Source organism: Platichthys flesus, chromosome 16, assembly GCF_949316205.1.
Source record: "Platichthys flesus chromosome 16, fPlaFle2.1, whole genome shotgun sequence".
In the NCBI taxonomy this organism is placed as follows: domain Eukaryota; kingdom Metazoa; phylum Chordata; class Actinopteri; order Pleuronectiformes; family Pleuronectidae; genus Platichthys; species Platichthys flesus.
In genome coordinates, this window is record NC_084960.1 from 1,814,840 (window position 1) to 1,827,173 (window position 12,334).

A 12,334-nucleotide genomic window follows, 5' to 3' on the forward strand; every position below is an offset into this window, starting at 1 on the left:
GTATTACTGGAGGGTAGCTGCATTTGGTAAGAATATAGTTTGACATATATAAATAACTGCTTCTGCCTTCAGTTGTATAAAGATTCTAAGTTCGTTGTACTCGTTATGTAAGTTGTTACGATGACTGAATAAAAATACCTTCAAGGACAAAACACAGACACACAAAGACAGTTAATGACTCATCTGAGCAACACAAGCACCAGAGTTACTGTGACGAGCTGAAATGTGGAACAAGCTTCATAAAACAATGGAGCAGATTTTCCTTCAACACAGTTTCTTGAGGAGGATCGGACTCAGAGAACTCAGGGTTCCGCCTCGGAGGCGTCGGTTCAGGCCGTGTTGTGTTGTGTTCCTGTTTGAGTCGCTCTGTGGAAGATGCTCTGTGTCGTACATCTGCTGAGACACTGAGCAGAGCGTGACCACAGCTGAGCCCGGAGCAGGAGGCCGGGAGATGAGTATCTGACACGTGGCCACGCTCCAGTGGGTGTTATCTGTGTATCTGCCCTGGATGAGCATGTTCTGCTCTCTGCAGCTCAAAGAGGAGCAGCTAGAAAACTGCATCACTCTGCTTCTTGACTTCAGTGTGTTGACCCCTCAAGAAGAAACAGTACAGATGACAGACAGATTAATTTTCTACGCCCTCCTATGGCGAGCCTCTCTCTGATCCCTGCACCCCAGCGTGAGAAACAAACAGTCGACAGTGAATCTCCTCCGTGCTCCGTCCTGCCGGCGTGACTCACACACATTCCTGCTTGTGATCAAAATGAATCCAAACATGCACCTCGGTTGCACAATCGGCTGAATTCCAACACTAATGAGCCGAAACTTGCATAAGATAAAATATATGCTTTTTTAAATCCATGAAAATATCACAGATCATGACCCTTCCAGTTTTCTTTGTTCCCACATTAGCTGGAAGTGGATTATAAGTGATAGGCCACAGCTTCAGATGCAGCAGGAGCTTTCATGTGAGGTTCAGGAGGTGGCAGGTGGATTTAGTTTCCTCCTCATGCTGAGCTGAGGTGGCTCATCCACCTCCAGATGAGAGAGAGGAGCAGGCTCGTCTAATCCGACTCTTGGTTCTGGAGCAATCTGAGGGATTTCCCTGAAACTCTTCCTCCGTCTCGAGGCCAAAGGAAACACACATGAAACCGTCGGACCTCACACAGAAGGTCACATCTGCTCGGTTCACAGCTGCAGCTGAGAAAACAACAGATTCTCTCTCTCTCTGTTTGTCGGCTCGGCCGGTTTCTGTGTTTTCCCCACTTCTCTTATCTGTTTTCATGTTGTTTTATGCTGTAACCTCTTTCATGGTTATCAATGGCCTTGATGTGACTGGGACTGGCTCAGGGGCTGTGGTCCCTCCCACCCCCCCCCCCCCCCCCTCTCTCTCCTCCCCCTGCGTCTCCCCTCCTGCAACAGGATTTGAAGGCGAGGAGGGAGAGAGTAAGAGAGAGAGAGAGAGAGAGAGAGAGAGAGAGAGAGAGAGAGGGGGCAAAGCCGAGAGAGAAACAAAAAACGTGACGAGGCACCCAAAGCGTCCTGTTATGCAACGACTGACCTACTAACATAGATTTAGAGACTCGGCGAGCGAAGGAGAGGAGCAGGAGACGCAGAGGGAGGACTAGGAGCAAACATGACATGAGGCGCGCACTGGAAACACGCGGCACCGACTCCACACGCGCATAAACCTGCACGACTGGCGTTTGGAGCGGGTGCGTGAGAGAGAGAGAGCGAGAGAGAGAGAGTGAAAGCAGCGGCCGGTGCGCAACGCGGATTGTTGGACTCGACTGTCCGGACACTTTCAAGGATCCTGAGGCTAAGAGGTGAGTTCGTGCAGCTGCTATTTTGAAACAACTGCGTCAGTGGCTTCATGTTCGATGCCCGGTCACGTCCAGGAGACGCACGCTCTTAGGACAGGTTTTTGTTGGTGCGTGTTAAGTTGCGCTCCTGCGCCATGAGGGTTTGTTTTGGTGCGTTTTTCCTCAATGTCAAAGCGAAGCTGTGTCTTCAGCCGCATCGTGGTGGGTCTGTGGGAGAGTGTGTGTGTGTTGGGGTGTGTGTGTGTGTGTGAGAATAAAGAGGTGCGGTGGAAACGCACAGAGGCGAATGTGGATGTGCGTTGGAGCGGTGCCACGGTTGTAATGAGGCCGGGTCAACACATCCGCGCCGCTGGAGGCTGGTGCACGTAACTCGGGTTTACATCACAGTTTGTTGTGCGGCTGCTCGGGGCCACTGGGGGGGGGCCCTTAGTCCCGGGGTCGATTCTTACGCACCTGCTTAATGCCACCTGACATAAAGACAGTGTGCAGGTTTATTGTAATGTGCTTATTATTATTAATAATATCATTATTATTATTAAGCTAGTGTGCAGGTATGTGTGCTGATTCTATTATATGTAGTTGTAATATCAGTTTTACTAGTAGTAGTAGTAGTGGTAGTAATAGTAGTAGTAGTAGTAGTATATTATTACGAAAATATTTGCTGGCAGAATATGTGCTGATCTTGTTTTGGGCAATTTTCGCTATTACACAAATCAAGTGTGCAGGTATTTGGGCTGTGTCTATTATTAGCAGATGTGGTTTCAATATTAATAATAATATGAGCATTAATTTTAATATTACGTTATTATTATAACCAGTAGTATAGATACATTATTTTCTAAAAATAAATTAAGGTAAATGTGCGTTTTTTATTTTGGGCAATTTTGATTATGATTCCTCTTTGAAGCTGAAGGAAACGTTCCCTGTGCTGTTCAGTCAGTTCTGTGTGTGTCGGTGCTGCGGAGGCTCCAGACGGTGACTCACTCCTACTTGGCTCCGTGTTGGGGGGGGGGGGGGGGGGGGGGGGTACTAGGCTAGTCCATGCAGACAAGTGGAGAAAAATCCCATGCAAACTCCGAGGACCCACTTGTGCGCGTCACGTGGAGCAGCTCCAGTAAAGGTTACCGCGGCTGTGCAGCCCTCAGGCGTTAACCCGTTCGCAGCCGCGCAGTGTGAAGGAGCGCAGCGCACAGAACCGCCAGCAGCGACCGAGGATCCAGCATCCGTCCCGTGTCTGCGTGTGGACGCTCAGTGTCTGTGTGTGGTGCGTGTGGGTGAATCTCGGAATACAGACGGAGCCAGCAGCAGAGAGGATGGAGCCTGGCGGCGTCGACACGCTCCGGTGAAGGAGGTGAGGTGCGGATCAGAACATCTGGATCCAATGTGGGTCAGATGTGTTCTAGTGAGAGTTCGCGGGACTGTTCACTGCCTTGAAAACCTAGATTGTGTTCGTCCCAATGCCCCGGGAGCACGAGGACGCCGGGATTCGATCTTTTCTGAGACAGCGGGTGAATTTCATGGCACAGCCGGATTCCACGCAGTCTCCTCGGATGACTGAGGCTCTGATTAAATATGCATGAGGACGATTTGTTAGACAGGGCAACAAAGGAGGCACGCGGGGTAACGTGGATCTCACGATGTGTCGCTATGTGAACGATGTGTGATTCCGTGTCCAGGGTTTTCACACAAAGACAGAATCTAACATTATGGTCTGTAATTGAACTTGAGGGGTTGTTCCGTGTCTGAAGTCTGTGGCTCAGGGACATAACTCAGATTAACTCTCTGGGTTTTTATGTGATGTTTCACTGTTTTGAATAGAGAACTCATCCTCGTCTTTATTCTCATCACCGGCTTTTGTGCTTTACGCGCAGCACGTGGCTCGTCCCCGTCTCCCTCTCTCTCTCCCTCAGCTTTCCGTAAATGGCACGTTTTAATTCTATAACGTTTATATCACAGTATTCTCACGCAGCAGCAGCGTGAACATATTTCATATCGTGTTGTGACAGTCCGGACAGTGTGACTCTGCTCAGAGGACACGACTGGCAGCATTTTTACGCATTGTACGGAGTTGCGCACGCCGCGTCTACACAACCTATAGGCTGCGCTGGAGAGGCTATGGAGGTTGCATAATAAATGAATTAGATAATGAAAATGGATTAGAGAAGGGGCAGATTATGCAACCGGCGGAAACCCGTCGTCTGGGGCCGTGCAGCGCTGATCTCTGCTGCGGAGCGGCTGGCGCGCACACTGGGTCTCTGTGCCAGCGATGAATGTAGGTCACATCAGCCCCGTGGGAGGGGGACGAGGCCGGGGAGGTGGAATCAAAACTCCACCAAAATAAATCTTCTTCCAGCCATAACAAAGAAACTGAGGCAGAACAATAAGATACAGATTGGATAAAATAACAGGAATTGAAAGCGAGCAAACATAAACTCTCAGGAGTCACCAGCAGAGGATTGCGTCACTGCTGTGGCCTGTGGAGGCAACTGCTCTGAGGTTAGCTAAAGCCCCCCCCCCCCCCCCCCACCCCCCCCTCCCCAGTCCAGCTCCACTGAAAATAAAAACCAGGAGTTCATGGTCAGAGGCACGCAGCCGTTTCCATCCTGTCCCACTTATGTGGCCTCTTTACTTTCTCGGGGTTTCCTGGCACATGTAAGAGGAGGACAGAAGAGGGCCGGGCTGTGGTCTGGAGCCAGAAGAGGAGAATTACAGCTTCGAGTCGACCAGGGCAGCGCATGTGACTGGAGCAACACATGGACTGAGTCACTCGCCCTCTTTCCCCTTTTCCAGAGAGAGAGGGCTGATATGGCTGAGTGTTCGTGGAACAAGGATCTCGCTGGGATAGGACTCCGCCTTGTGGGCATGTGCCCCCCCCCCCTCCCTTCTTCCTTGAATTTACCTCTCTTTCTTCAGAAGGTAGTCAGTCCCCATTTGGATTTCAAGCAGACCCCACCCATGACCCCCCCCAACCCTGCACCACGTGCCAAACATTGCATTCTTCCCAGGAGGTGGAGGAGGGGGGGACAACAGTTTCATAATTCCCCTTTTTCTCTGAAGCCACCCCCCCCCCCTTTATTTCAGACCTGCTCCCATTTCCTGAAATTGCTCCACAGAAAACATGTGCAGCGGGTTTGAACCCGGGCCACTGTTTCCAGAGCTCCCTGCCACATTTAGACTCCTGCGGCCGTGCGAGCGAGTGCAAGCTGGATTCCTTCACGCTGCTATCATTCCACAAGTGCCACAGAGGCCCAGTGATGACACGTGAAGAATACACGACAGACTGGAAAGAGTAATCTAGGTCAAGGCTCTAATCGTCTGAGGACAACCTGGATCTATCCTCGTTTTCACTCACAAAGAGGATAAGCGAGAAGAATTACAGCAGCCCGAGCTGTGAGAGCAGAATCACAACACACCCTGTGGATGTGTGTGATTCTGGCTCATTCACATGGTTGATCAGCCAAGGGTGGGGGGGGGGGGAGCCAGAGCCTAAAGCTGTGGGTTAATTAAACACCAGAGTCTGCTTGTGTGTCTCGCTCGTCCCGGCTGCAGGAGAGATAGTTCTGAGGTCAATCCCGCTGCTTTTGTTACAGAACCTTGTTTTCTCACGGTTCATAGAGCGTCAGCGAGAGAGAGAGCGTCTGACACGACTCGCTGCCTCCTCTATCTGCCCCTTTGTGTTGCTCTGGGCAACACATTCCTTCTATTGATGCAATACCAACATTGTCGCAATCGCCACTGCCCCCCCCCCCCCCTCTACAGTGTAATCTCATCTCCTTCCCTTTCTTTGTTTTAACTCTCCCTCGTTGATTCTCTCCTTTTCTTTGTCTCCGCTCCACTTGCTCTCACCTTCATCTATATTTAGACAACGCTCTATTTTTTCCACGCCTCATCCCGTCTCTTTCTGTCTCTCTCTCTCCCTCGCTGCCTCACCTCCTCGCAGCTCGGGCTGACCTATATTCCGGCGAGCCGTACAGTAGGAGGCAGCGAGACGTGTGTTTACAGAGAGCAGTCGTCCACAGTTTCTGGGTCAGTGGGACACGATGAGAAGAAGTGTCCCAGTCCCTCGTTCTTTCTCTGTCTCAACCTCAAACCATTCAGCCGAGCGGAGGAGGAAATTCAGACAGCAGCATCTGTATCTCTAAAGAAGATGATGGCAATGTAGTGGCGATCTTAGATTAAAAGTATTATAATTAATTGACCCGAATCCATTTTCCGTTTGAGGATACGCCTGTTTCATTACGTAATGGAGTCAGATCCTGGAGAGGAGCGGAGGAAGAACCAATGTAAACATCTTTCCAGATTACGAGATTACAAACTCAGACAATATAATGCTGCTCATGCAGTTTATCCTCCCTAACACTAACACTCACTTACTTGCACTGGTTGAATGAATGGGATCTACTGTTCCTCTTTATTCTGATTACTTCTCTAGGAAGGTTGAACCTCGTGATATTTGACCTGAGGCCATTCAACATTTTCTGTAGCGTCTTCTAAATGAATTACATCTGCTCTTGTCATCATTGGTGACAAAGATTTGTATTAACTTCGCTTGCGGCTGTGGCAGCGTCTCACTGAACAATCATTCGTTGGTGTAATGCTAACAGCAAACTGAGAGCACACCTGTTCAGCTCATTGAACAGCGCCCCCTGCTGCTTTTAACCTCATTGTTATGTGATTGTGCAACCCAAATTTTATCAGGCCTTGTTATTCCTGCACCACGTCCCGCCTCCCGCCTTCTTTCTTTCCAGGGGCCCTTGACCTACATTTGTCAGTGCCCCACCTCCCCACCTCCCCACCTCCAAATCTCTAGCACCAGTCTCAGCTTCTTTATCCCTGACCTGCTCCGGCTGCAGCCTTTGTCTACTTATCTGCTCACTCTGCATCATTGATTCGGCGCAGGGTTATTTTGGCGAAGAATGCTGCCGCATTCCTTTGGGGATGGACACATGGGGGTTGCACAGATTCTGGATGTGCTTTCCCCTCATTGAGCCGAGCTTCTGACTCACCCTGTGTCTGTCTGCTCCAAACAGGAATCTGGTGGATCCCAAGGGGCTGATTCCTATACGCTCTCTTTGTGCATTCAGCATATGTGACCAATGCAATTTCTGCGGTGCCATGTTTGAAATATTATACGGAGACGTTTCCTATTCTATGAACTCTGTGCTCGTGTCACATCAGAAAAGTCAACATGCCGGGCTGGGGGTCGGGGGTCGCAGGCTGCAGACAGAGCAGATCAATAGCGGGGTCAAAAGGTCAGACGGGGGGGTGTAGCCATCATTCATTGGTTGCCAGGAGCGAAGCAGTCAGTGAAAGCCAGACATGTCAAATCAGCACCGGAACGAGATGGAGAAATGTGTCTTTGATCAGTTCCCATGTTGAAGGGAAAACAGAAGAAGTGACTGAAAAGACGTAGTTGTTAAAGCATCATGGAGCAGCAGCTCTAATCTTTTCTTTCTGTTTGTGTCTCTGCAGCCGTTCATCTCACAATCTTCTGCAAAGAGAGGACAGACGAGCACGGTGTTCGAGACCCAGAGCGCCGAGGTCCACCGACTCCCCTTCAGTCGAACCTTCACCAAACCGATCTAGAACCTTTGGACCGAACTGGTTCTTGTCTCCTTTGCTGAAGCTCCAGTTCAAACTGGCTCCCACGAGACAAGAATGGAAAATCTAACTTCAGCACTCAAGAACTCAACGGATAACCTGAACTGCCTCGACACCTTCAGCGGTTATGAGGATTCACTTCCCTCTGAGTCTCCAGGTCGCCTCGGGCGCCACGTGAAACCCAAATCCAGCATGAGCTGCAGGCGAAAGCGAGAGTTCATTTCTGACGAGAAGAAGGACGCCTCCTACTGGGAGAAACGTCGCAAGAACAACGAGGCGGCCAAGCGTTCCAGGGAGAAGCGGCGTCTCAATGACATGGTTTTGGAGAACCGCGTGATTGCGCTGAACGATGAGAACGTGCGGCTCAAGACGGAGCTGCTCCAGTTGAAGCTGCGCTTTGGCATCATCAGCACCGCCTCGTATATTGAGAAGAGCCAGCAGATCGGAGCGAGCAGCACCACAGGAACCGGAGGCTCCTCCTCCTCCTCTAATCAGTACTACTCCAGCGGTTACTCCAGCGGCTCTCAGATGATGATGACGTCAGATTCCTCGGAGACAGAGCAGTCAGGGCACAGCGAGGGCCACAGGCAGCTGGTGAAGTACTCCCCGCGTGGTTCCCTGTCCGACATGTCCGACAGCTCCTCCAGGGACAGCCCCGAGCCACTCCCCTTCGAGATCAAACAGGAAGGGGACAGGCTGGAGATGGACATCGCCAACGGCACCACCACCCAGATCATGTTCAACGTCCACCGCGGCCTGGCCTCTGTACCCACTCACCACCAGATCCAGCAGCATTCTCAGGAGCTGGAGGCTGCGTATCACAGCCAGCAGCAGCTCCTTCAGCAGCAGGAGCCTGTTCCTGCCATCAGCACTGTGAGCCAGGCAGCCCCTCACCCGCCTGCTGCCCAGAGGAGCGTCATCCTGTACGGCTCCAGCAGCGCCTCCTACCCGGTGGACACCGACCTGCTGCCGGCGCAGAGGCCGAGCAGTCGACTGCCGGTGAGCTCCACAGAGACCCTGGCAGAGGTGACGAAGCAGCTCGAGAGGAAGACGTTAGACTCCCCATCGTACGAGTTCTCAGACAGCCGCACCGAGCCTGCAGAGAGACAGATGTATCGGGTTTCCCAGCAGCACCAGCAGCACCAGCAGCACCAGCAGGAGAGCGATTCGTCCGCCGAGCTCCTCCACCAACACGTCGAGGGGGTCAACCAGTCCCACCTGTACCACCATCTCCAGCGGCCTCAAGATTCATACCTCAGTGCCCAGGACGAGGAGCCGCCTGTGCTCACCTACGAGGGCGGGCCCAGGGATGAGGCCTACTACCAAGGCCCCCCCAGCTCCTCCAGCAAGGACACTTCATCCAGCGATGGAGATCCCCGCAGCTCGGACAAAGAGGCCTCCACGGATGACGATGACTCCCCCTCCTCATCCTGCTCAGACACGGGCAGCTACCACAACCAGCTCCTGCCCAGCCTCCACCAGCCGGCCTCGCCCCTGCCCTCCTCCCATGGCTGCTCTCAGGCCCAGGGCCGGGATCCGCAGGGGGAGGTGAAGGGCACAGCGCTGCCCCACAAACTCAGACTCAAACACCGGGCGATGAGCACCGGCTCCGGCCAGGAGTCCCCGACCACGCCTCCCTCCGCCACACCACCCCCCCTGCCCCAGCATCCCTACTTCTCCCTCACTGCACCACAGGACATTGCAGGTGGCGTCTGTAAGCAGGTGGCATCCGGGCAGGAGAGCGGGACAACGGAGGCGAGTGGACGACGGAACAAGAGACGAGATTAAGGGACATCGACTCTCACAAGAGACAGAACTTCCTCTCGAGGAATCACCCTGCCATCATGCCTTTGCCCTTTAATCAAACCCCCTCCTTGAGCCCCTGGGACAAGAAGCTGGGCTTTGTCCACTTTCCTAAACCCCGACGTCACCAAACAGGCTGGACATCTCGTGGGGCTGTAACATGTGTGTATATATTGTACAGATTTGTCATTTCTTACATCCTCTCCATACTTACAAGAGCACTTTTGTTTAAGCGATGAGAGGAGGAATGGAACTTCCTGCTTTTCTACTTTTGTCATTAGTAGAAAAACATCAGCAAAAGCACATTTCAATCAATTACTAACAAGAATGTGGGAAAGCACCGTTTTGAGCTTTATCAGTACTATGAATCTGGTACCTGACTGTAGACTAACATACACATGTATGGCATCTGCCTTAAACACAATGCAATGCAAACGTACACTGGGGACACCCCCTCGACCAAAGAAGCACCAACACTACAAACTCTGAGTTCCATGCCTCCTCCCGGACCCTACCTCTACCGACCCGTTCCCCCCCGACCATCTCCATTCTGTCACGAAAGATCGCCTTCGCCTTTATTTTCTAAGCACTTGGTTTGTATATGACTGTGATATATGAATATATGTATCTATTATAAATATATATTTTACAAAAAGAAATTTGAATACAAATCCAACAAAAACACACGACAGACCTGCAGTGGAACAACAGGATGTTTGTGAAAGTGACCATCCTGATGAGAATCAGTGTCCAGCCACGTGTCTGCTGTCGCCACAGGACCCGTTCAAATTAAAGATGCCTCTTGATTGTCGAGCTTTAGCATTAATCACTCGATAACGCCCTGTTTACACAGAAATGGCCGTCCAGTCTGGAGCGCCCACAGCACTGAATGGAGAACACGTTGTTTCCTCATTAAAATGTTTGGATTTCTTAACCTTTAACCAGCCTTTAAATATTCGGTGGACTTCACCAGCTGCAGGCTCTGAGCCTTGACTTTTTTTGAGCTTTATCAACCATATCTTGTTGTTGTTGTTGTTGTTGTTGTTACCATTTACTGGCCCAGTGTATTTATTTCCCTGTTCTCCCATCTCACTGTAGAAAAGCCCACGAGGACATAGACGGAGAATGTGTACAGACCTTTTGAGACGCAGGGGGGGGGGGGGGGGGTCAAGTCTGTGTGAACTTGTAAACTACGGTTCACTGAGTTCAGACTGAGTTCCTCTTTTTTTTAAAACCTTCCAAACCTACTGTACATTCACAAACAGAGAATTGAGCTCACACACGATCCCAGATAATTGAGTTATTGAGAAATAGAAGCCGACGAAATACCAAAACGATTCTAACCCCCTAAAACTAACCTGAGCTGTGATTGGTGGAGACTCCCCTCGTTTTCCCCTGTGCCTCCATTACTCCTTTCAGAGGTGATTCATCCCCAGTTTAAATAAAGCGTCTGTGTACCATGTTTGGCTTTTTGGTGCTTGTGTATAAATGTAAAGTTCCCTCCCCCTCGATCAACTGTAATGTTTATTTCATTGGTTTTTATATCCTCTTTTTTCATCGAGGTGTTGTTCTGTTTTCTATCTGGTGTCTTTCCTCCTATCGACTGTGATGACTTGTGTTTGCCTCACCCCCCCCCCCCCCCTCTTTCAGTGTGTATTAATCAGTAATGTTTGTGGTTTTGCTGATGGTTCTATGATAAAATATGAATGAAACAAGGTTAGTGTGGTGTTTAGAGATGGTGGTTGGTCTGGTTGGTCATTACCATCGCTTCCCTTTGACATGTATGTAAAGACACTAATGTTCACTGTGGAAGATGGGAGCATTTCAAGATCTGAAAAAAACAAAATAAAAAAAAAGATTGTTGCCCTTTCAACATATCACGACAAGAGCCTGTTTGTTCCTCGGTTCTTTTCACCAGTGTGGTGCAGCACACAATGAAACACAAGCACACACACACACACGTCTCAAGGCAGACTCACACTCACACTGAGGCGTTATTTAATTTTGTCCAATGATAAATCCATAAAGGATCGTTTTTGGAGTCACAGATTAATCATTTAATATCTTGTTTCAGCTGTATTATCGTAAAATGCAGAATTTAACTGGGTCAGTCCCAGTTTACTCAAACCACACATACCTACATTCTACTTTTCCTTCAAACCGTAACAATTCAAGAGGTCTTCCGAATCTTTGAGCTTCACACACTTGTGACCTCTGGATTTGTGGATAAGGACGCAGGTGAAGCTCGACCGGCACGCCCTGCTCCTATTGGTCACAGGTGGCCTTGCAGACAGGTCACATGTCCCAATGAGCGACTCATTCTTTGAGGCTTCAGCAGCTAATCTGCACCGAGAGGAGAGGACTGACACACTGACACACTTTGCCCTCTGGGGCCGGAGAGCCCGTCTGACGCAACAACCGGTCGACTTCTAACACACACACACACACAAGCTTTGTGCGAAATGAATGTTGCATTGACGTTACCTGGAAGCCCTCGTTCAGGTTTACACAACGTATAACAGCCTCAGTGTTAGAGACTCGTGTGTAAACCTCTGTTCTGACACACCCCACATCAACATGAGTACAAAACTCTGGAACATGACCTCATTCTGCAGAGACACACTGGCGTAGGACCAGCAACCCTGACTGGAATCCTGCATGTTTATAGCAGAGGGGCAGCTGGAGCTGGACTAAACGGCGAGGAGCTGAAGTGAGGGCGTAAGCGCGGCGTGATGTGCAGGAAAAAGCCGGGGCAGAGCCGGGGCAGAGCCGGTCTGAGCCCCTGACGGCTGCAGCTCAACCGTCCACCTCCTGAACAGGAGCCAGCGCATTCTTTGCACCGACACATAAAAGGCGGCTGTGTTTTCAAATCAGAGTCCGGACCCAGAGGCTGCACGGTGCCAGAGATCAGGAGGAGAACACAGCTGGTGTATGAATAACGTGGAACAGATAGATGACATCGGGTCATTTATATTAACATCTTATAACTTTAATTGCAAAACATAACAGTGTTAGTGCATCACAGAATGAAAACAGTGAATATAAAGAGAGCTATTAATGGATTTATTACACAACCAGCCTCTAAAACAAGATCAGTTATGCAGTAA

The 12,334-nt window shown here is 50.3% G+C and overlaps 1 protein-coding gene across 2 annotated transcripts; it reads left to right on the forward strand.

Annotated features, from left to right (window-relative positions):
• Positions 1-1,464: 1,464 nt before the first annotated feature.
• nfil3-2 (nuclear factor, interleukin 3 regulated, member 2) lies at positions 1,465-11,113 on the forward strand. Of its 2 annotated transcripts, none has more exons than XM_062408449.1 (2): positions 1,465-1,826; positions 7,296-11,113. In XM_062408449.1, exon 2 carries the CDS (start codon positions 7,482-7,484, stop codon positions 9,210-9,212), a length of 1,731 nt encoding a protein of 576 aa, XP_062264433.1. In that variant the 5' UTR covers positions 1,465-1,826; positions 7,296-7,481; the 3' UTR covers positions 9,213-11,113. The 2 variants fall into 2 exon arrangements, with proteins under 2 accessions (XP_062264433.1, XP_062264434.1); XM_062408450.1 differs by lacking the exon at positions 1,465-1,826 and adding an exon at positions 2,886-3,174.
• Positions 11,114-12,334: the final 1,221 nt, after the last annotated feature.